The sequence below is a fragment of the Pan paniscus genome, chromosome 19 (genome assembly GCF_029289425.2).
Source record: "Pan paniscus chromosome 19, NHGRI_mPanPan1-v2.0_pri, whole genome shotgun sequence".
Classification (NCBI taxonomy): Eukaryota; Metazoa; Chordata; class Mammalia; order Primates; family Hominidae; genus Pan; species Pan paniscus.
The window spans coordinates 15,528,491-15,547,105 of NC_073268.2; the positions used below are offsets into that span (position 1 = coordinate 15,528,491).

At 49.4% G+C, this 18,615-nt stretch overlaps 2 protein-coding genes across 23 annotated transcripts; one reads left to right on the forward strand and one right to left on the reverse strand.

Moving 5' to 3' along the window:
- Nucleotides 1-32: 32 nt before the first annotated feature.
- On the reverse strand, nt 33-1,865 carry TRAPPC1 (trafficking protein particle complex subunit 1). The gene is made up of 5 exons (XM_003810057.7): nt 1,624-1,865; nt 1,415-1,513; nt 1,190-1,260; nt 695-833; nt 33-418 (listed from the first exon to the last, which is right to left on the reverse strand). The coding sequence occupies exons 2-5, from the start codon at nt 1,511-1,513 to the stop codon at nt 290-292; spliced, it is 438 nt and encodes a 145-aa protein (XP_003810105.1). The 5' UTR covers nt 1,624-1,865; the 3' UTR covers nt 33-289.
- Nucleotides 1,656-18,315, forward strand: CNTROB (centrobin, centriole duplication and spindle assembly protein). Of its 22 annotated transcripts, none has more exons than XM_063598946.1 (20): nt 1,656-2,482; nt 2,606-3,030; nt 3,818-3,902; nt 4,148-4,229; nt 4,672-4,828; nt 6,057-6,173; nt 6,392-6,508; nt 6,857-6,955; nt 9,195-9,431; nt 9,778-9,924; nt 12,112-12,245; nt 12,844-12,969; nt 13,196-13,358; nt 14,448-14,706; nt 16,305-16,456; nt 16,650-16,713; nt 16,891-17,061; nt 17,221-17,389; nt 17,819-17,874; nt 18,122-18,315. In XM_063598946.1, exons 2-20 carry the CDS (start codon nt 2,761-2,763, stop codon nt 18,169-18,171), a joined length of 2,655 nt encoding a protein of 884 aa, XP_063455016.1. In that variant the 5' UTR covers nt 1,656-2,482; nt 2,606-2,760; the 3' UTR covers nt 18,172-18,315. The 22 variants fall into 22 exon arrangements, with proteins under 22 accessions (XP_063455016.1, XP_054957986.1, XP_063455010.1 ...); XM_055102011.2 differs by having other exon boundaries at nt 2,610-3,030; XM_063598940.1 differs by having other exon boundaries at nt 1,658-2,482; nt 17,819-17,894.
- The last annotated feature ends 300 nt before the right edge of the window (nt 18,316-18,615 follow it).

Consider the following 18,615-nt stretch of genomic DNA (forward strand, 5'->3'; position numbering starts at 1 on the left):
GAGGGCCCTCAAACCAACACGCTTAGGCCGCAGAGAGTGACAAAAAGTTTATTCTGTGCTTCTCGCAGCATTAGGCAGGGGATAAAACTGGAGAGAGGGCCTGGTGTGGAGGTGGAGGGACTCTGTGGGCTTCACTCTGGTAGGAGGAGAGCATCAGGGCAGGCCTTTAGGCTGTTGCTCTGGGCAGGGGGTGGGGATGCGGGGGCTTACAGTGGGGGCCCTTAGTTGGCACAGGTTCGGAAGGGCCCCAGGCAGACATGAATTCTCCTGAGACTTGAGGTAGGTTGCTTCAGCCAGCCCGGGCAGAGAAGAAGGGCAGAGAGCGAACATAGGAGTCCAGTCGGGAGCGAAAGAGCTCACTTTGCACAGTTTGGCCCAGCGGGCACAGGGGATTCTTCACCACCAGCTCCACATACAGCTATGGAAAGGGAAGATGTTAGAGCCAGGCTTTGGATACTTCTGGTTTTTAGCCCCAAACCTTGTATAACCTCAGGGGTGTGTGAATGCACAAGGAATAAGGGCTGGAAGGCAAGCCCTCTCTGAGGAGAAAGTGGTGGTGGGAGTTAAGAACCTAAGGGCCCCCGAGAAAACTCTTGAGTTGAGCAAACATATAGTAGGATTGGGGCAGGGGAGATGAGGGAGTCTTGGGGTTCTGAAGAGCTCTGGGGGATGGGTCCCCGGGGCTGGCACTGACCGCACTGTAGATGTGGTGCAGCACATCTCGGATGGGTCCCACGCCCAAGTCAGTATTCATGACAACTTTGATCCCAGTGGGCGTCTCGTAGTAATGGAGTTTGTAACGGCTAGTTTGGAAGGCCAGGAAGCCATCCTTCCTGCAGAGATGAGGAGGGTGTTAAAGAATGGGAGCAGAATCTCTCCCAAAGAGACACTTCTGATCCCCGCAAACATCGACTCCCTCTTTATCTAAACATATCCTTTGTAGAAGCCTGGTTGAGTAAAGACATCGCCCATCGTCACCCCTCAATTTAGCCCCCACCAACCTCTCTACTTTCAGACCCTCCCCACCCCCACTCCTGCCAGCTCCAGCACTCTCGCTCCGGACTCAGCCTCTCTTAAGTACCCTTTCCCCCCTCTGGAGGCCAATGCTCCTTCCACTTCAGAAAGTTTCCCCCATCCCCAAATTCCCAAGGCTAGCCCTCCTCCCAACATCTTTTCTGACTCCGCGTACATGTCTAGCGGGGACATCTTGCTGACAAACGAGCGGATAGAGAAGAGCATCCCGTACATCAGCTTATACTCCTGGAGGGAGAGGGGCAGAGTTAGCTCTCGGTTGATGCGGGAGACGGGGTGGGGGGTGGGAACGAGCTGGGGTTTGGAGAGGAGGGGCTGGGTTGGGACTATAGGTGTTTGGAGATGAGAGGTCGCCCGGGCTGCACCGGGGCCCTCTCGTCACCTCCTCCTTAGGAATCCCTGCTTGCTTCTTGCGGTGCCATTCGCTGTAGTGCAGACACACTCCATTCCGGTCAAACAGGTACAGGTTGTGGACAGTCATCTGCAGGGCAGGGAGTGTGAGCCTCGCTCCGGGGCCGCCCCCACTCCTTGGGCTCGGGTTCCCGGACCCACAGCCTTCCAACCAGGTGGGGACCCCACCCACGGACTCACCGGAACTGCTCCGAGTGCCCGTCAAGAGTTACTTCCGGTTTCCACGGAGCTCCGCCCCTTAGGGGGGTTCTCACCCGGCCGCGGCTGGGCATTAACTCCGCTCCAGTGCCGCTTGTCAGACTCCGCCTCCCTCCCTCAGCCAATCTGTGGCCACCGGAGCCGCGCACGCGCGGCCAGGCGCTCGGGATACAGAAGTGATGTGAGTGTCTGCGAGCGTGGTCTCGCGGGCGGGTGACGTCATCGAGGCGAGAGAGGCGGAGCCGTGGACAGTGGGCGGGAGGCTGCCAACGGTTTTGAGCGTAGGGGGAGGCGTGAGAGGGGGATCTCCGGGGAGGAGGTCAATCGCTTGCCCCCCACTTTGGCAAATTGGGGACTGAGGACTGGAAGGGTGGAGAGTAGGCGGAACCAGGTGGTCGTCGGGGCAGAGGATCTCGGGCTAGGCTTGAGGGCGGCGTGCTTCTTAGGGACGACTTAGGGCGTGACTGAGGGTTCACAAGGTTTCTTTTGGGGTGGTCGGGAGGGAGAGAGTCTAGGGAACAAGGAAGCTCGCTATGGCTTTCTTGCCAGGAGGGGTCGAAGGGAAAGTACAAGGGAGCTGACCCTGGGTAGAACGGGTGAAGGGATGGGGGAGCGTGAGGTTCCGCCCTCTCTTGAGACTGGAGCCAATTGAGGGACTAGTAGGGCAGGGGGACAGAAATTGGGCTCCTAGTGGATTTGGGTCCGTTTCCGTTGGGACGTTTTGGGTGTGAGAGCTTAAGAGCTCAGTTGACCGGGGATAGCCTGTGCCGGAGTTAGTTGGTCCGCAGCTTCCAGCACTCGTAGTCGGGAAGAGGAGCTTCAGCAGCGCTGTTGTCCCACGGTACGTCTTCTGTCCGCACCCGCTCTGCGCTGCACCCTCTTAACGCTGTTCCCAGGAGCTGGGGAAAGGGATGCTTTTGCCCACTCCCATGGCCCCTGGAACTGGTGGAAACCTTTCCTCTAGCCAGACAGCCTCGATACCCTTAATTCACCAAGGATCCTTGGCGTGGAGTCTTCCTCCCTTCTCCCAAGTCTTTCTCCGTGAACTTTTCCTCCTGGACTTTGCTAAAGCAGAACCTCCCAGCTCTTTGCTGTCTCCGGTGTCTCTTCCCTGTATTCATGGCAACATCAGCTGACAGCCCCAGTTCACCCCTCGGGGCGGAGGATCTCCTGAGTGATTCATCAGAACCCCCTGGGCTCAACCAAGTGTCGTCTGAAGTGACCTCCCAGCTCTATGCTTCTTTGCGCCTCAGCCGGCAGGCGGAGGCCACGGCCCGAGCCCAGCTGTATTTACCCTCCACCTCCCCGCCTCATGAAGGGTTAGACGGCTTAGCCCAAGAATTGAGTCGAAGCTTGTCAGTCGGATTGGAAAACAACTTGAAGAAAAAGGTGAGGGAAGTGTGTCTTGGAGACCACTGTGGCACTAGACACCAGAGAGTCTTGGGATTGGGGTTGGTAAAAATAAAAAGCTTTGATGAGATTTGAACTCTTCCTGTTGGATTTCATATTCCTTTTAACTGCATAGGCAGTCATGCTTATGAGGGAGGGAGTGACCTGGGACACCATAATTTGAAAATTATGAAACTTCCCAGTGTTTTTTGTGAGAGACATCTCTGCTCCGAGTAGATAGAGCAAACCTATGGGGTAGGTTGGTGAGCTATTTCCCGTGCACTGGGAATGGGTAAGGTTTCTTGATCCCAAGAGGGAACTAGGGACTTAGGATAGCAGCTCAGATCCTTCCAGCTCAACACTATTTTGATAGTATGGTTCCAACTTTGGTATGTACATCATTAAGACATAGTTTAGTCAACTACAACATGTTACAGAGAAGATAGTTATTAGTATTGTATAGAAAAGGTGTCAGAGTCAATTTGCAGACTGGTTAGGTCTTCCAGAGTTTGAAAATGATAGCCATAAGCCATACAGTCCTTACATTTGTTCTTGAATTGGCAAGAATCTCCACAACTCTTGTCTTATACCTCCTCAATTATTTTATTTACACTCTCTTTCTGGCTTCTGTAGTATTTGAATTTCTGATTCAAGTTTAGGACATCCCTTATTGGATCCGTTTGGTTTTTCTTGTTTTCCAAAGTGCTGGAGTGAAAATTCTACCCTGGCAATAGGTAGGAGATAGATAACACAGACTGCATCTGATTTCCACGTGGCTTTTTTCTAGGATGGTTCTAAGCATATCTTTGAGATGGAAAGTGTTCGGGGTCAGCTCCAGACCATGCTCCAAACCTCACGTGATACAGCCTATCGTGAGTAAGCCCCTTCCCTAGAACTATGAAGGAGAACCTAGATGTAAGGGGTGGGAGAAAGTGGACAGAGGAAGCAGGCAGGAAAACCTCTGAGCAAGAGATTTCAGGAGAAAAGTCTCCCGTTCTTTGGGAGAGGGGGTGAAGGAGTGAGGGAACTGGAAAGGAAGGCCTTTTCTCTTCTTCAAGTGGCCCCTGTTTTTGTCATTACCTGACTCTGGCTTTGGGGTCCCTCTGCCTGCCTGCAGGGGATCCTCTCATTCCTGGCGCTGGCTCAGAGAGACGGGAAGAGGACTCCTTTGACAGCGATAGCACAGCCACCTTGCTCAAGTGAGTTCTCCTTGTGGTTCTCCTAGCTTGTTTGCTTTCTTGGAAATCCAGGTGTTTTGTTCCTTATTTCTCCCTTTATTGCTTTTGTACCTCTTAAGAACCCAAGAGGCTTATCACTTGCCTTTCAGTTTTCATCTTTTTCTACTGTCTCCTGCCCCCTTTACTCCTTCAGGAACACAGGTATCTGTTGCCTAGTACCTGGTTTTCTCTTAACCTGCAGTCATTCTTCCCCTCTAAAGAGTTAGCTTGTTTCTGCTGAAACCTTTAAGTGAATCACAGACCTGTGTGTTATTTATAGCACTATGGTTATATAGCTTTACGACTTTGGACAAGTCTCTTGCTCTCTCTGGGTCTCAGTTTCCTCATGTGTAGAATATCACAGTTGGACAAGTGGATTCCAAAAGCTTTCCCAGCCCTAACATTCTCTACCTGATTTGCTCAGCACCCGGCCCCTGCAAGACTTGTCTCCATCTAGCTCAGCCCAAGCCCTGGAGGAGCTGTTTCCCCGCTACACCAGCCTTCGGCCAGGGCCTCCACTCAATCCCCCAGATTTTCAGGGGCTGAGAGATGCATTGGATTCAGAGCATACCCGCCGCAAGGTAAGATGCAAACGCTTCCTTTCGAAAGCAGCAAAGATTAGAAAGAGGGGACCCAAGTGTTGAAAAGGGCTGAGGGGGCCTGGCGTGGTGGCTTACGCCTGTAATCACAGCACTTTGGGAGGCTGAGGCAGGCGGATCACGAGGTCAGGAGATCGAGACCATCCTGGCTAACACGGTGAAACCCGTCTCTACTAAAAATAGAAAAAATTAGCCGGGCGTGGTGGTGGGTGCCTGTAGTCCCAGCTACTCGGGAGGCTGAGGCAGGAGAATGGCGTGAACCTGGGAGGCGGAGCTTGCAGTGAGCTGAGATCGCGCCACTGCACTCCAGCCTGGGCGACAGAGCGAGACTCCGTCTCAAAAAAAAAAAAAGAAAAAAAGAAAAGGGCTGAGGGTTAAGAGCCTGAAAGCTGGGACTTAAATGTTTTTCTGAGGAGGGCTTTTTTGACCATTCCATCTAATATGGCACCACCTCCTTTCCAAGTAGTCAGATCGCCTTCTTATTTCTTTCATGTAGCTTATCGTTCTGATATATCTTGTTTTTTTCTCCTCTCTAAAATTTGAGGGTCCGTATCTTGTTTGTCTTAGTACTGGCTGCCTAAGGTCTAGAATATACATAACACAGAAACACTCTGTGTTTGTCGAATGGACACAAACTCTGCTAGCTTGTGCACAGGATTTACAGCTACTGGTGATATACTGAGCTTTATCTCTGTGAGCCTCTGCCTTAGTGTCTGAAGGGGACAGAGAAATAGACAAAGGAGAGGAAAAGTCAAAATCCTGGTTGCCGTTTTTGGAAGCCTCTCTTTCTCCATGTTAAACCCCTTGGCATGAATGAAAGGCTTTCCCCTTTATCCTTGCTGTGTTTATTCATTGTGTCCAATGAGCTTCTGAAGGTAGGAGTAACTTTGCACATTTTGCTGTGTGGGCTGCTGCACCTCTGCCAAAAGGTTTATGGGATTTTTACTCAGGAGATCCTGAGTAAAAGGAAAAGGAGGAGCCTGGAATCTAAGCACTTATCTCCTGAAAAGGTACAGAAACATGTTGGAGATCTTGAGCCTCAAGGTGCTTGCTTCAGAATTTTCCTGATTCTCCCTCTCCAGACCTATTCTGTTCTTGGGACCCAAGCTTCTTGGCTTCAGCCCACTCCCCCACTAGAGGAGCTGGAAAGTTTGGTGCTGTGGTCGTACCAAAGATGGGCAACACCCAGACTCCTCACCCTTTTCCCCAGCATTGTGAGCGCCATATTCAGAGCCTGCAGACCCGAGTGTTAGAGCTACAGCAACAATTAGCCGTGGCTGTGGCTGCCGACCGCAAGAAAGATACCATGATTGAACAACTGGACAAGGTACCAGGGTAGCAAAATGTGGGTGGGTCTCTCCATGAAGAGCATTAAGGAATAATAAATAAGTGGGTGGCCAACCAATGTTTCTTGGTACATGCTGAGAGCTGGGCAAGGGGTTGGTTTGCTGACTGTTGGGAGAAGATGGCTGTTGACCCTGCCCCTGTGGGTAGAAAGAGGCAAAAAAGTTATTTTGAAATTTCATCTTACTTGCCCTACCTAAGACCCTGGCCCGTGTGGTGGAGGGCTGGAACCGGCATGAGGCTGAGCGGACAGAGGTTCTCAGGGGACTTCAAGAGGAACACCAGGCAGCAGAGCTCACCAGAAGCAAGCAGCAGGAGGTGAGCGCCCTGGAGCATATGGCATTAGAACCTGAGTCACAGATCTCAAGATGGAAAGGGGCAGAAATAGCTCTGGAATTAGGGTTTCCAACAGATTGACCTCAGTCTTGTAGTGGCTGTCCTGACATTTCTTCTCTCCCTCCTTTCTTCTCCTTTAACCGTTTCTGCTGTCCAACTTGAATCATCAATGTCTTCTTAATTTTTCCCACACCATGTAGTCTTCTATCTGGCCCCTTAGTCATTTAGTTAACTGTGAAGTTTCAAGTTTACATTGTCAATGCTTTATAAAATATAGCACACACAGATTTCCCACAGTTCCTCTGCCCTGTATTCCTCTCTTCCTGAAAGACAGTAACCCGCCTGGAACAAAGCCTTTCTGAGGCCATGGAGGCCCTGAATCGTGAGCAGGAAAGTGCCAGACTGCAGCAACGGGAAAGAGAGACACTGGTGAGAAGACTGGACTGGGTTAATTCCACTGGAAGCTGTTAATTACTTCTAGAGAGCTGTGGGCTATTGGTGGATTGTGGGAGATTATAATTTGAGTTGCACCAGAGCACTGTTTCCCAAAGTGTGTTCCTTAGAACACTAATTCAGCTAGATATTCTATTAAAAAAAAAAGCTCTGCTACCAAGTCGGTTTGAGAAACTCTGCAAATTGTATCCTCATTAGAATATTAGTGTCATCTGAAGAATTATTTTAAAATATAGGCTAGGCACGGTGGCTCACCCCTGTAATCCCAGCACTTTGGGAGGCCAAGGCAGGCAGATCATGAGGTCAGGAGTTTGAGACCAGCCTGGCCAGCATGGTGAAACCCCATCTCTACTAAAAATACAAAAAACTAGCTGGACATGGTGGTGCATGCCTGTAGTCCCAGCGACTTGGGAGGCTGAGGCAGGAGAATTGCTTGAACCCAGCAGGCAGAGGTTGCAGTGAGCTGAGATCAAGCCACTGCACTCCAGCCTGGGTGACAGAGTGAGACTCCATCTCAAAAAATAAAAATAAAAAATAAAATAAAATAAAGATTTCTGGGACTCACCTGCAGAGGTTTTGATTCAGTAGATATATGGTGGAACTCAAATCTTTTCAGAAATTTCCTGGGTGATTTTTTTCAATCTGGTTTGGGACCTCTGGTGTAGGGCATGGCCAAAAAAGGTATGAAATGGACTAACTCAAGTTTCTTTTCGTGTTTTTTTTTTGAGACAGGGTCGCGCTCTGTTGTCCAGGCTGGAGTGCAGTGGCACAATCTCAGCTCACTGCAGCCTCTGCCCCCTGGATTCTAGCGATTCTCCTACCTTAGCCTCCCAAGTAGCTGGGACTACAGGCGTATACCACCATGCCTAGCTAATTTTTGTATTTTTTTGGTAGAGACGGGGTTTCGCCACGTTGGCCAGGCTGGTCTCAAACTCCTGACCTCAAGTGATCTGCCCTCCTTGGCCTCCCAAAGTGCTGGGATTACAGGCATAAGCCACCATACCCAGCCACTTCACTCAAGTGTCTTAGAGCTGAAATGATAAGGTGATTAGCCATATGAATTAGTAGCTGGGATTGGAACTTGTTGCATGCATAATGCATGCTTGCTACATGCATGCTGGTATTTGTAGTCTTAACAGGCTATATCTGACAGTCCTGATGATGGGTGATGGTTCACGATTATAGGCTGGATATTCTAGTCTTAGTGGAATTTCTTTTGACGATGATGGTGGTAACTATTGTGTATTGAGTACTTACTATGTGCCTGATGCCATGCTAAATGTCTTACATATGCTTTTTACTTTAATGCTCAGAAGGCAGACCCTGTTATGATCTCCAGTTTACAGATAAGAATGTATGCCTAAGAACACATAGTAAATTCCAGAACCAGGATTCGAACCTGAGATTTGAACCCAGGTCTACCTGGCTCTGGAACAGGAACTCTTATCTACCATATTATAATCCTATGAGCTTGTCAACTATTGTGTTTGTTTGTTTTGAGATGGAGTCTCGCTCTGTTGCCCAGGCTAGAGTTCAGTGGCACAATCTTGGCTCACTGCAACCTCCGCCTCCCAGGTTCAAGCAATTCTCCTGCCTCAGCCTCCTGAGTAGCTGGGAATACAGGTGTGCACCACCATGCCCAGCTAATTTTTATATTTTTAGTAGAGACATGGTTTCACCATGTTGGCCAGGCTGGTCCCAAACTCCTGACCTCAGATGATCTGCCTGCCTCAGCCTCCCAAAGTGCTGGGATTACAGGCATGAGCCACTGCGCCTGTCAACTATTGTGGGGTTTTTTTTTTTGGTTTTATTTGAGATGGAGTCTTGCTTTGTCGCCTAGGCTGGAGTGCAGTTATGTGATCCCAGCTCACTGCAACCTCCACCTCCCAGGTTAGAGCGACTCTCCTGCCTTTGCCTCCCAAGTAGCTGGAATTACAGGCACCCACCACCACGCCTGGCTAATTTTTGTATTTTTAGTAGAGATGGGGTTTCACCATGTTGGACCAGGCTGGTCTCAAACTCCTGACCTCAGGTGATCTGCCTGCCTTGGCCTCCCAAAATGCTGGGATTACAGGTGTGAGCCACCACACCCGGCCTAATTATTGTGTTTTTAATGAGCATAATTCTCAGCAGGCACCTTGTATGAGGGTCAGAGGGCAGATCGCTGGTCTCTGAAGAGCCTACTAAGGAGCTTGGTTTTCTTCTGCGGCTGTAGGAGGAGGAAAGGCAAGCTCTGACTCTGAGGTTGGAGGCAGAACAGCAGCGGTGCTGTGTCCTGCAGGAAGAGCGGGATGCAGCTCGGGCTGGGCAACTGAGTGAGCATCGAGAGTTGGAGACTCTTCGGGCTGCCCTAGAAGAAGAACGGCAGACCTGGGCCCAGCAAGAGCACCAGCTTAAGGAACACTACCAGGCGCTGCAGGAGGAGAGCCAGGCTCAGTTGGAAAGGGAGAAGGTAAAAGTGGCAGTTGGAAGAGCTGAGGAACTAGGGAGTAGATGAAGGGCAAAATAATTGAATGGGATGGAATGTTAGAATATGGGGGATACATATAGGCAGGAATGGAGAGTAGAGAGCCATGTGTGGGAGACAAGGTTGAGAGTATAGGGCCAGCAGGAAGGGCTGGGGGTAATGAATACGTGAAAGGCCAAAGACTGAAATTCAACAGGGATGGGGAAATAAAACAAATGGGAGGAGCTGGGGGAAGCTTGGATTTTAGGGTTTGGGAGGATGAACTGGGGAGTGTAGGTAACCAGGAGATAAGAAATGAGGTATGTATATACATTTGATTTGTCTTTCATAGGAGAAGAGCCAGAGGGAAGCCCAGGCCGCCTGGGAGACCCAGCACCAGTTGGCATTGGTGCAGTCTGAGGTGCGGCGGCTGGAAGGAGAGCTGGATACAGCTCGGAGAGAGAGAGATGCCCTGCAGCTGGAAATGAGCTTGGTGCAGGTCAGAAGGCAGAGGGTTCTTGAGGTTTTGTTCTGAGAGAAGTAGATCTGAGGCAGAGGGACCTCTCAGGAGTTGTGGCAGACACTCCCAGTTCAGGTGTTTGGGGTTTAATTCCATTAACAGTTTCTACATAGTATGGGTAGTTTTCTGTCCTAAACTCAGAGCCATTTCTCACTGAGTGACCATTTCCCACAATATGTCAGACTGACCTAGTGTTACTTTTAGGATTAAATAGATTTAAATCTATTAAAGATACCTTATGTTATTTTAAGAGATGACACCACACTTAGTGGGTTGACAGAGCAGGTGAAAGCTTTTGTCAGAGACTTGATTCCAATTTAACAGTGTGCTTTGTAATTCTCATTACTTGAATAACTTGTATTAATTTCTCTGAGTAGGTCAGGGACCCAGGAGGGCAATGATTTTTTAATTTACTTATGAAACTTCCATAACAGCACATGGCCTGGCACAGAATTGTACTCAAAAATTGTTTGTCAGATATAATTACACTTTGAAAAACTCTTTCCATCTAGCTAACACACTGAATTTTAAATTCAAACTAGTCGGACTCTTGCCATGGAATAGAGCAGGAGTTGGCGAACTTTTTCTGTAAAGGGCCAGACAGTAAATATTTTTAGCTTTGTGGGTTGTATGGTCTCAGTTGCAACTACCCAACTCTGCTGTTATACCACAGAAGTAGCTATAAACTGTACGTAAACAAATGGGCACAGCTGTGTTCTAGTACAACTTATCTAAACAGGCAATGGAGGGCTGAATTGGGCTGTAGTTCGCCGATCTCCAGAATAGAGGAAAGGATTGGAGAGAGCTGTGTTCCGGCCCATGGTGGAGACACAGCGTTGAAGAGGAAAGAGTATTGCATTAGGACTTAGGGCACTTACGTCTACTTCTAGCTAGAATTTTGACCTTTATGGGCCTCTGTTTTTATGTATAAAATGTGTTAAGGACAAATTGATGAATTTTCCAGGTGCAAGCCAGTCTGAGAGGCTATGTTCTTTATAAATGGTTAACTTAAGGAGGTACCAGTGAGGCCAGCATTTGAGAACCACAATCCTTTGGCCCGGTATGGTGGCTCATGCCTGTAATCCCAGCACTGTGGGAGGCCAAGGCGGGTGGATCACTTGAGCCCAGGAGTTTGAGACCAGCCCGGCCAACATGGTGAAACCCTGTCTCTACTAAAAATACAAAAATTAGCCAGGTGTGTGGTGCGCACCTATAGTCCCGGCTACTAAGAAGGCCGAGGCAGGAGAATCGCTTGAACCCGGGAGGTGGAGGTTGCAGTGAGCCCAGATTGAACCAGTGTACTCCAGCCTGGGCAACAGAGTCAGACTCCATCTCAAAAAAAAAAAAAAAAAAAAAGAATTGACCTAGGGCTTCAGGTGTTACAATGAGATCACATGCGATAAAGACTAAGAAAGCATCTGGGTGTGGTGGCTCGCACCCAGAATCCCAGCACTTTGGGAGGCCGAAGCGGGCAGATTGCTTGAGCCCAGGAGTTCAAGACCAACCTGGGCGCAATATGGCAGTACCTAAACTCTGCTAAAAATACAAAAACTTAGCCGGGTATAGTGGCACGCACCTGTAGTCCCAGCTACTCGGGAGGCTGAGGTGGGAGGATCAACTGAACCCTGGAAGTAGAGGCTGCAGTGACCCGTGGTCACACCACTGCACTCCAGCCTGGGTGACAGAGAGGGACTCCATCTCAAAAAAAAAAGAAAAGAGATTGAGTTCTTTATAGTAAAATACTATACGTGGAAATCAGATTTTAGTGAGTTGAAGGACTGTGGCTGAGAAAATGGAGACACTTATAGGTTGACTGCTTAAGGAGGAAGAGGCACTGCCATTTATTGAATGTCTACTGGCTTTCAGGTACTCTACTCAGGGTATGTTATATCAGACACATAGAATGGATTTGATTGCTCTGTCGAACATTTATTTTAGCTAAGAAATTTATGTCTTTCACCCATAGTCATTTTCACTTTGATGTATGTTTAAAGTGCGAATATCTTAATAAGGAAAGGGAACCTCTTTCACTCCTTGAGGCAAAATTCTTGTTCTTCATCTCATTTGAGGGGAAAGTTGGTACTGGATTTTGTCTACATTATATCCTCCGTCCTCTTCTAAGCCCAAACAGATTTGGGCTGTTATCCCACCTTCCTTCACTCCCAGGCCCGGTATGAAAGCCAGCGGATCCAGCTGGAGTCGGAGCTGGCTGTGCAGCTGGAGCAGCGGGTGACAGAGCGGCTGGCGCAGGCTCAGGAGAGCAGCCTACGGCAAGCAGCCTCCCTCAGGGAACATCACAGGTACGTGGGACTCACTGGGTGTCACTTCTCTCAGCCACAGCACGTATCGTTAGTGCCAGGCCCGTGTTCCCTTCAATCCCTTTGCCATGGTCCAGCACTGTGACTCCCAGGGTGCGCTAACTCCCATCAGCTGGGACCTGAGTCTCTCTCGGGAGGGCTGCCTTCACGCGTTCATGGAGAGCCAGAAGTGCCTGGGAATTTTCATCTCATAGGGAGTAGCCCTTAACCAAGAACTGATGGGTGCAGAATGATAGATGGTCCAGCTCCCTCGCTGGGACAGTGCTGAGGTATGACCTGTGCTGTCTCCAGAGCTGCTCTGTCGGACTGAGCCTCCTCCCATCCTGGCCTCACTTCTCCTCACCCCCATTCTGCTGCCGAGATTTTCTGGAACTGCTTCCGAAATAAATTTATTTAAGTCTCTGCTTCTGAGGAACCCATCCTAAGACCCCAGCTTTGTCCTTGCCGCTTCCTGTGCCATGGCCAGGCTAGCTGACTGGCTATCTGGGTCACTGTCATGTGCACACATGATGTCTTTTTCTCAGTTGGTCACTTCTTCTGTCTCCAGTCTCAGGCCTCTTCTCCTACCTGTGCCCTGTAGGAAGCAGCTGCAGGACCTGAGTGGACAGCACCAGCAGGAGCTGGCCAGTCAGCTAGCTCAGTTCAAGGTGGAAATGGCAGAACGAGAGGAACGGCAACAGCAGGTGGCTGAGGACTACGAGCTCAGGTCCTGGTCCCCAGAGTGCCCCTTTCAGGCCCCAGCCCCTTTCCCATGGGTAGAGCCCAAACTGGGAACGGTGAAGAGCTGCTCCCTTGATTGATCTGTCCTCCTCTACATGGGCCCCAGCTCCTTTCAGAATATCAGATGTCCAACATTCCCTTCTGGCTCTTTTTAGCTCCCAAGTATCTGCTTCCTTGAAGGCCCTGAGTCACTTCTTCTCTCTTTGCTTCAGACTGGCCCGGGAACAAGCGCGAGTGTGCGAACTGCAGAGTGGGAACCAGCAGCTGGAGGAGCAGCGGGTGGAGCTGGTGGAAAGACTGCAGGCCATGCTGCAGGCCCACTGGGATGAGGCCAACCAGCTGCTCAGCACCACTCTCCCGCCGCCCAACCCTCCAGTACGCCTTACCCCTTGAGCTAAGCTTCTCCGTTATGTTCTATTTTTATTTTTATTTTTGAGACAGGGTCTCACTCTTGCCCAGGCTGGAGTGTACTGGTGCGATCATAGCTCATTGCAGCCTCGAACTCCTGGGCTCAAGTGATCCTCCCACCTCTAACTCCCAAAGTGCTGGGATTCCAGGCATAAGCTACCATGCCCAGCAAGAACTGTGTTCTAGATTCCTTCTTTGGAAATCTAGCTGCCTCCCAAGGGAAGTACTAAGTTCAGCTCCTAAGGCTTACATCAGGGGAGAAAGATCGGTGGACTTTACAAATAATAACTGCCTCAGCAAAATAAATCCTTTTTTCCATGGCCATAGCTCACTCAGACTGGCCCCATTCCATTGGGCATAACTCTAGTCTCCCAGTCCCAGGAGGGGACAAATGATACGTGGTACTAGTTTTGTGGAGGGACAGCTGAATTAATTATGAGGGAAAGGGCCAAAAATTGTTGCCAAGTCCTGCCCCAGAGTAGAGTAGGGAGTCTCACTTCCTAGCCCTTCATACGTTGGTACTTCCCACTTCCTTCTTTTAATTATGAAATTCTAGCAGGTGTGGTGGTGCGCCTGTAATCTCAGCTATATGGGAGGCTAAAGCAGAAGGATCACTTGAGCTCAGGAGTTCAAGACTAGCCTAGGCAACATAGTGAGACCTCATCTCAAAAAAAGAAAAAGAAGAAAAAATTAGGATATTTTAATTTTAATTTTATTTATTTATATATTTATCATTTATTTATTTGAGACAAGGTCTCACTCTGTTGCCCAGAGCGCTCAAGCAATCTTCCTTCCTCAGCTTCCCAAGTAGCTGGGACTACACACACGTGCCATTGCCCCCAGCTAATTTTTAAATTTTTTGTAGAGATGGCATCTCTCTATGTTGCCAAGCCTGGTTCAAACTCCCAGCCTCAAACGGTCCTCCCAAAGTGTTGGGATTACAGGTGTGAGCCACTGCATCCGGAAATTTATAATCTTATTAAAGTGTTTGTACCATGTCTTATCTCTTTAAACCTACTGTGCTTTGACCCTTCTTTCTGCCTCTCTCCTGGTCAGGCTCCTCCTGCTGGACCCTCCAGCCCTGGGCCTCAGGAGCCGGAGAAGGAGGAGAGGAGGGTCTGGACTATGCCTCCCATGGCCGTGGCCCTGAAGCCTGTATTGCAGCAGAGCCGGGAAGCAAGGGACGAGCTACCTGGAGCGCCTCCTGTTCTTTGCAGTTCCTCCTCAGATCTTAGCCTCCTGTTGGGCCCCTCTTTTCAGAGCCAGCATTCTTTCCAGCCCCTGGAGCCCAAACCAGACCTCACTTCATCCACAGGTAACTGGGGGCAGAAGTCACTGGGGTTCCCCTTCTGTGCATGAATTGGCTCCCTCTTTCGTACCCTGCTTTCTGTCTGATACTTGAGCATTTAGTTTCCCAGATGCCTTTTAGTGATCACAAGTTGCAAGGAGCAGAAATCTGCTCACATTGGTCCAAATAAAGGGATTGAGATCTCATGGAAATATGACATCGCTGGACTTAATGAGAACTGGAGTTGGGAACGGGGTACTATCAGGAACTGAGGCAGCTAGCTGGCCCTTTTCTGTGGGCCTGCATAGTCTCCTGGGTCCACCTCTCCTGCACATCTGCTCTTTTTTCTTGCTAGACCAGCATTCAAGGTTCTCACCCTTCATAACTTCAGTTTACACATGGGTTTGACCAGCTGTGATACTGACTCTAGCTGAGCCTCTAGACATTTATAGACATCGGTGTCTCAGTTTTTTAGGTCCAGTTTAAAGAGGCCATCTGATTGGATTGGCTGACCTTGGGTGTGGTGTCCACCCCTAGTTTAATGTCAGCTGTGATTTGAGTGGATGGGGGCATTCTGTGTGGTACAAACATGACAACCTAGGTCGAATTAAAAATGAGGGATGGGGCCGGGTGCGGTGGCTCACACCTGTAATCCTAGCACGTTGGGAGGCTGAGGTGGGAGGATGGCTTGATGCCAGGAGTTCCAGACCAGTCTGACCGATATAGTGAGACCTCATCTCTACATAAAATAAAAAGTTAGCAGGATGTGGTGGCACACACCCAAATTTCCAGCTACCCAGGGAGGCTGAGACAGAAGGATTGCTTGAGCCAAGGAGTTTGGGGCTACAGTGAGCTAAGAAGTTGCCATTGTACTCTAGCCTGGGCAATACAGCAAGACTCTGTCTCTTAAAAAAAAAAGAGAGAAAAAGTGCTGGGATTACAGCTCACGCCTGTAATCCCAGTACTTTGGGAGGCCGAGGTGGGCAGATCACAAGGTCAGGATATCGAGACCATCCTGGCTAACACAGTGAAACCCCGTCTCTACTAAAAATACAAAAAAGTTAGCCGGGTATGTTGGCAGGCATCTGTAGTCCCAGCTACTCGGGAGGCTGAGGCAGGAGAATGGTGTGAACCCGGGAGGCGGAGCTTGCAGTGAGCCGAGATCGCGCCACTGCACTTCAGCCTGGGCGACAGAGCGAGACTCCATCTCAAAAAAAAAAAAAAAAAAAAAAAATAGATTAGTTGTAGCACAATTAAAAATTTTTTAATTGTGTGAGAATAATAAAAGAATGAGGCATATTCGGGGGAAGAGGTCAGAACATGTGTGTTACTCATTTCCATTCTTCAGGGAGTTTGTGAGGGTATTTATTTGTTTAGAGTTTGAGTACCACAGCTTTCTTCTGTCTATATTTCTGTCTTAGAATTCAGCTGTGCCATCTCCCAGTCACCTCCAACCCTTCCCTCTCCAGCTACTTTAAACCTCCATCTTCATCTTCTCTTAGCTGTGATGTTCCTCTTCCATTTAATAGGCCCCTTTCTTCTGAGTATTAGGTGAGTTGATTTGTGGAGAAGCCCCTTCCCCCCTGAACACACTTGCACCCACCCATACCTGTTTCACTTTATAGCTGGGGCCTTCTCTGCACCTGGGGCCTTCCATCCCGATCATAGGGCAGAAAGGCCATTCCCTGAGGAAGATCCTGGACCTGACGGGGAGGGCCTCCTAAAGCAAGGGCTGCCGCCTGCTCAGCTGGAGGGCCTCAAGAATTTTTTGCACCAGGTAAGAGAGATTCCACCCAGACTAGCTCACTTTCTTCTTCCCTTTCTCCTTTCCTCTTTCTGCTCTGGGAATCCAGGACTCTGGCCTCATTCCCTGTTTATGACTAACTCTTTGTCCCAGCTTCTTCTCTCAGATCCCTGGGCGTTTTTCTCTATCAGTCCCTAGGGAACTTGACAATCTTATTCACCCACAGTTGCTGGAGACAGTGCCCCAGAACAATGAGAACCCTTCTGTCGACCTGTTGCCCCCTAAGTCTGGTGAGTTCCAACTCTGAAGAAGGTTGGGGCTGGGGCCTAGGAAAGATCGGAGTTGGTTATCTAGGATGAATTTTTAGGAGCTGGCAAAAGTAATAAAGCCTTATAAATGCTGGGTGGTGGGACTTCCTTGGTTCTTTGCCCCATTTCCTGATTCTTGGCATTCTTTCCTTTTGCTAGGTCCTCTGACTGTCCCATCTTGGGAGGAAGCCCCTCAAGTGCCACGTATTCCACCGCCTGTCCATAAAACCAAAGTTCCCTTAGCCATGGCATCCAGTCTTTTCCGGGTCCCTGAGCTTCCCTCCTCCCATTCACAAGGCAGTGGTCCCAGCAGTGGTTCCCCAGAGAGAGGTGAGCATGTTCTGGTTTACTAGGGAAAAAAGGAGGGACAGTCCTGACTGTGGATCCAGTACAGGCACTTACAGTCCTTCTGAATTCCTGGGGAAATGGGCTGAGGGCTGGGGAGACAGGCCCTAGGATGATGCCTGTGATTATTGTGATGTCTGTCAGGTGGAGATGGGCTTACATTCCCAAGGCAGCTGATGGAGGTGTCTCAACTGTTGCGACTCTACCAGGCTCGGGGCTGGGGGGCTCTGCCTGCTGAGGATCTCCTGCTCTACCTGAAGAGGCTGGAACACAGCGGGTACAAGCCTGGGAGGAAGGAGGAAGGATTCTCCGGGTAGAAGCTGGATTATGGGGAGTGGAGTGGGTGTGTTTTACACTGAATTGAATCGTTGTCCTTTTCTGGGGAGGAACGTGAAGGATGAGAGGTGGATCCACAGATCTTCTTCTCTTACTGCCCCACACCTTTCTTTTATCTCTTCCTTTCTATTGCTTTTTTCTTCTAAACAAAAAAATCTTTTCCCCGGGTCTCTCTACCTTCGTTTTTTTCCTCTTTACCCCTCAGCTCAAAACTCAGAATCCTAGACTTTTGACTAGCTAGTGTAACTCATTATTTACTTCCACTAATGTCTCCTCCCAGTTGATGCCCAGGTCTATCGAGTTTGATCTTATTCTTAAGAGATAGAATTGGGGAGTAGTTCCTCCATCCAGTATTGGGTAACCGGGGGGACGGAGATCCCCATCCTCATACCTTTGATTTGTGTAGCAGGACTGATGGCCGAGGGGATAATGTCCCCAGAAGGAACACAGACTCCCGCTTGGGTGAGATCCCCCGGAAAGAGGTGAGGGAAAGTCAGGCAGGGACCAGGGGAGAAAAGGGCTCCCACTGACCAGTTCCTTCACCTCTGCACACTCCTGGCTGGCCCCTCCATTCCACCCCCGCATTCTGTAGCATGGCCTTTCCTCCCTGCAGACTCATCTGGCCCTCTCCACGTGCATTTCCTCAGTGGGGTGGGGAATTGAGAGGATCTGACGCTGATTTCTTCCTCTCTCTTCCCTCAACTCTCAGATTCCCTCCCAGGCTGTCCCTCGCCGCCTTGCTACAGCCCCCAAGACTGAAAAACCTCCCGCACGGAAGAAAAGTGGGCACCCTGCCCCGAGTAGCATGAGGAGCCGGGGGGGAGTCTGGAGATGAGCCCCCCTACCCTCTCTCCTCTTTGTTCTCTCGTTGTTGTTATTTTAATAAATGCTCAATAGTCTGTATCAGAGTCTCTGGCTCATAGGAATTTGGCAAACAGAGGTTTTGTAGGAAATCACTTTGTAAAGAAACCACATTTGGTTGAGTACTTTTTTTTATATGTTACATGTTTATATGTCATTTCCTGTGGGAAAAGACATGAATGCTTTGGAAGACGGTCTATGACAAGATTTGGAAAGTTGGAGCGGCTAAGATTCAGTGGACAAAGCTAAAACCTGCAGAGCAATGAACTCTGGGTGGTAGTGGAATTATGGGTGATTCTTAGTTTCTTAATACGTTTCTGTATTTTCCAAATTTTCTAAAAC

Excerpts from the sequence above, each read along its gene's own strand:
- CNTROB (XM_063598941.1), top strand. The coding sequence starts at position 2,761 with ATGGCAACATCAGCTGACAGCCCCAGTTCACCCCTCGGGGCGGAGGAT. Across the intron at positions 16,457-16,649 it reads TCAAGAATTTTTTGCACCAG|TTGCTGGAGACAGTGCCCCA; the intron begins GTAAGAGAGATT and ends ATTCACCCACAG. Across the intron at positions 17,390-17,818 it reads AAGGAGGAAGGATTCTCCGG|CAGGACTGATGGCCGAGGGG; the intron begins GTAGAAGCTGGA and ends TGATTTGTGTAG.
- TRAPPC1 (XM_003810057.7), bottom strand. The coding sequence starts at position 1,513 with ATGACTGTCCACAACCTGTACCTGTTTGACCGGAATGGAGTGTGTCTG. Across the intron at positions 1,261-1,414 it reads CAGGGATTCCTAAGGAGGAG|GAGTATAAGCTGATGTACGG; the intron begins GTGACGAGAGGG and ends CTCTCCCTCCAG. Across the intron at positions 834-1,189 it reads AAGATGTCCCCGCTAGACAT|GAAGGATGGCTTCCTGGCCT; the intron begins GTACGCGGAGTC and ends TCATCTCTGCAG.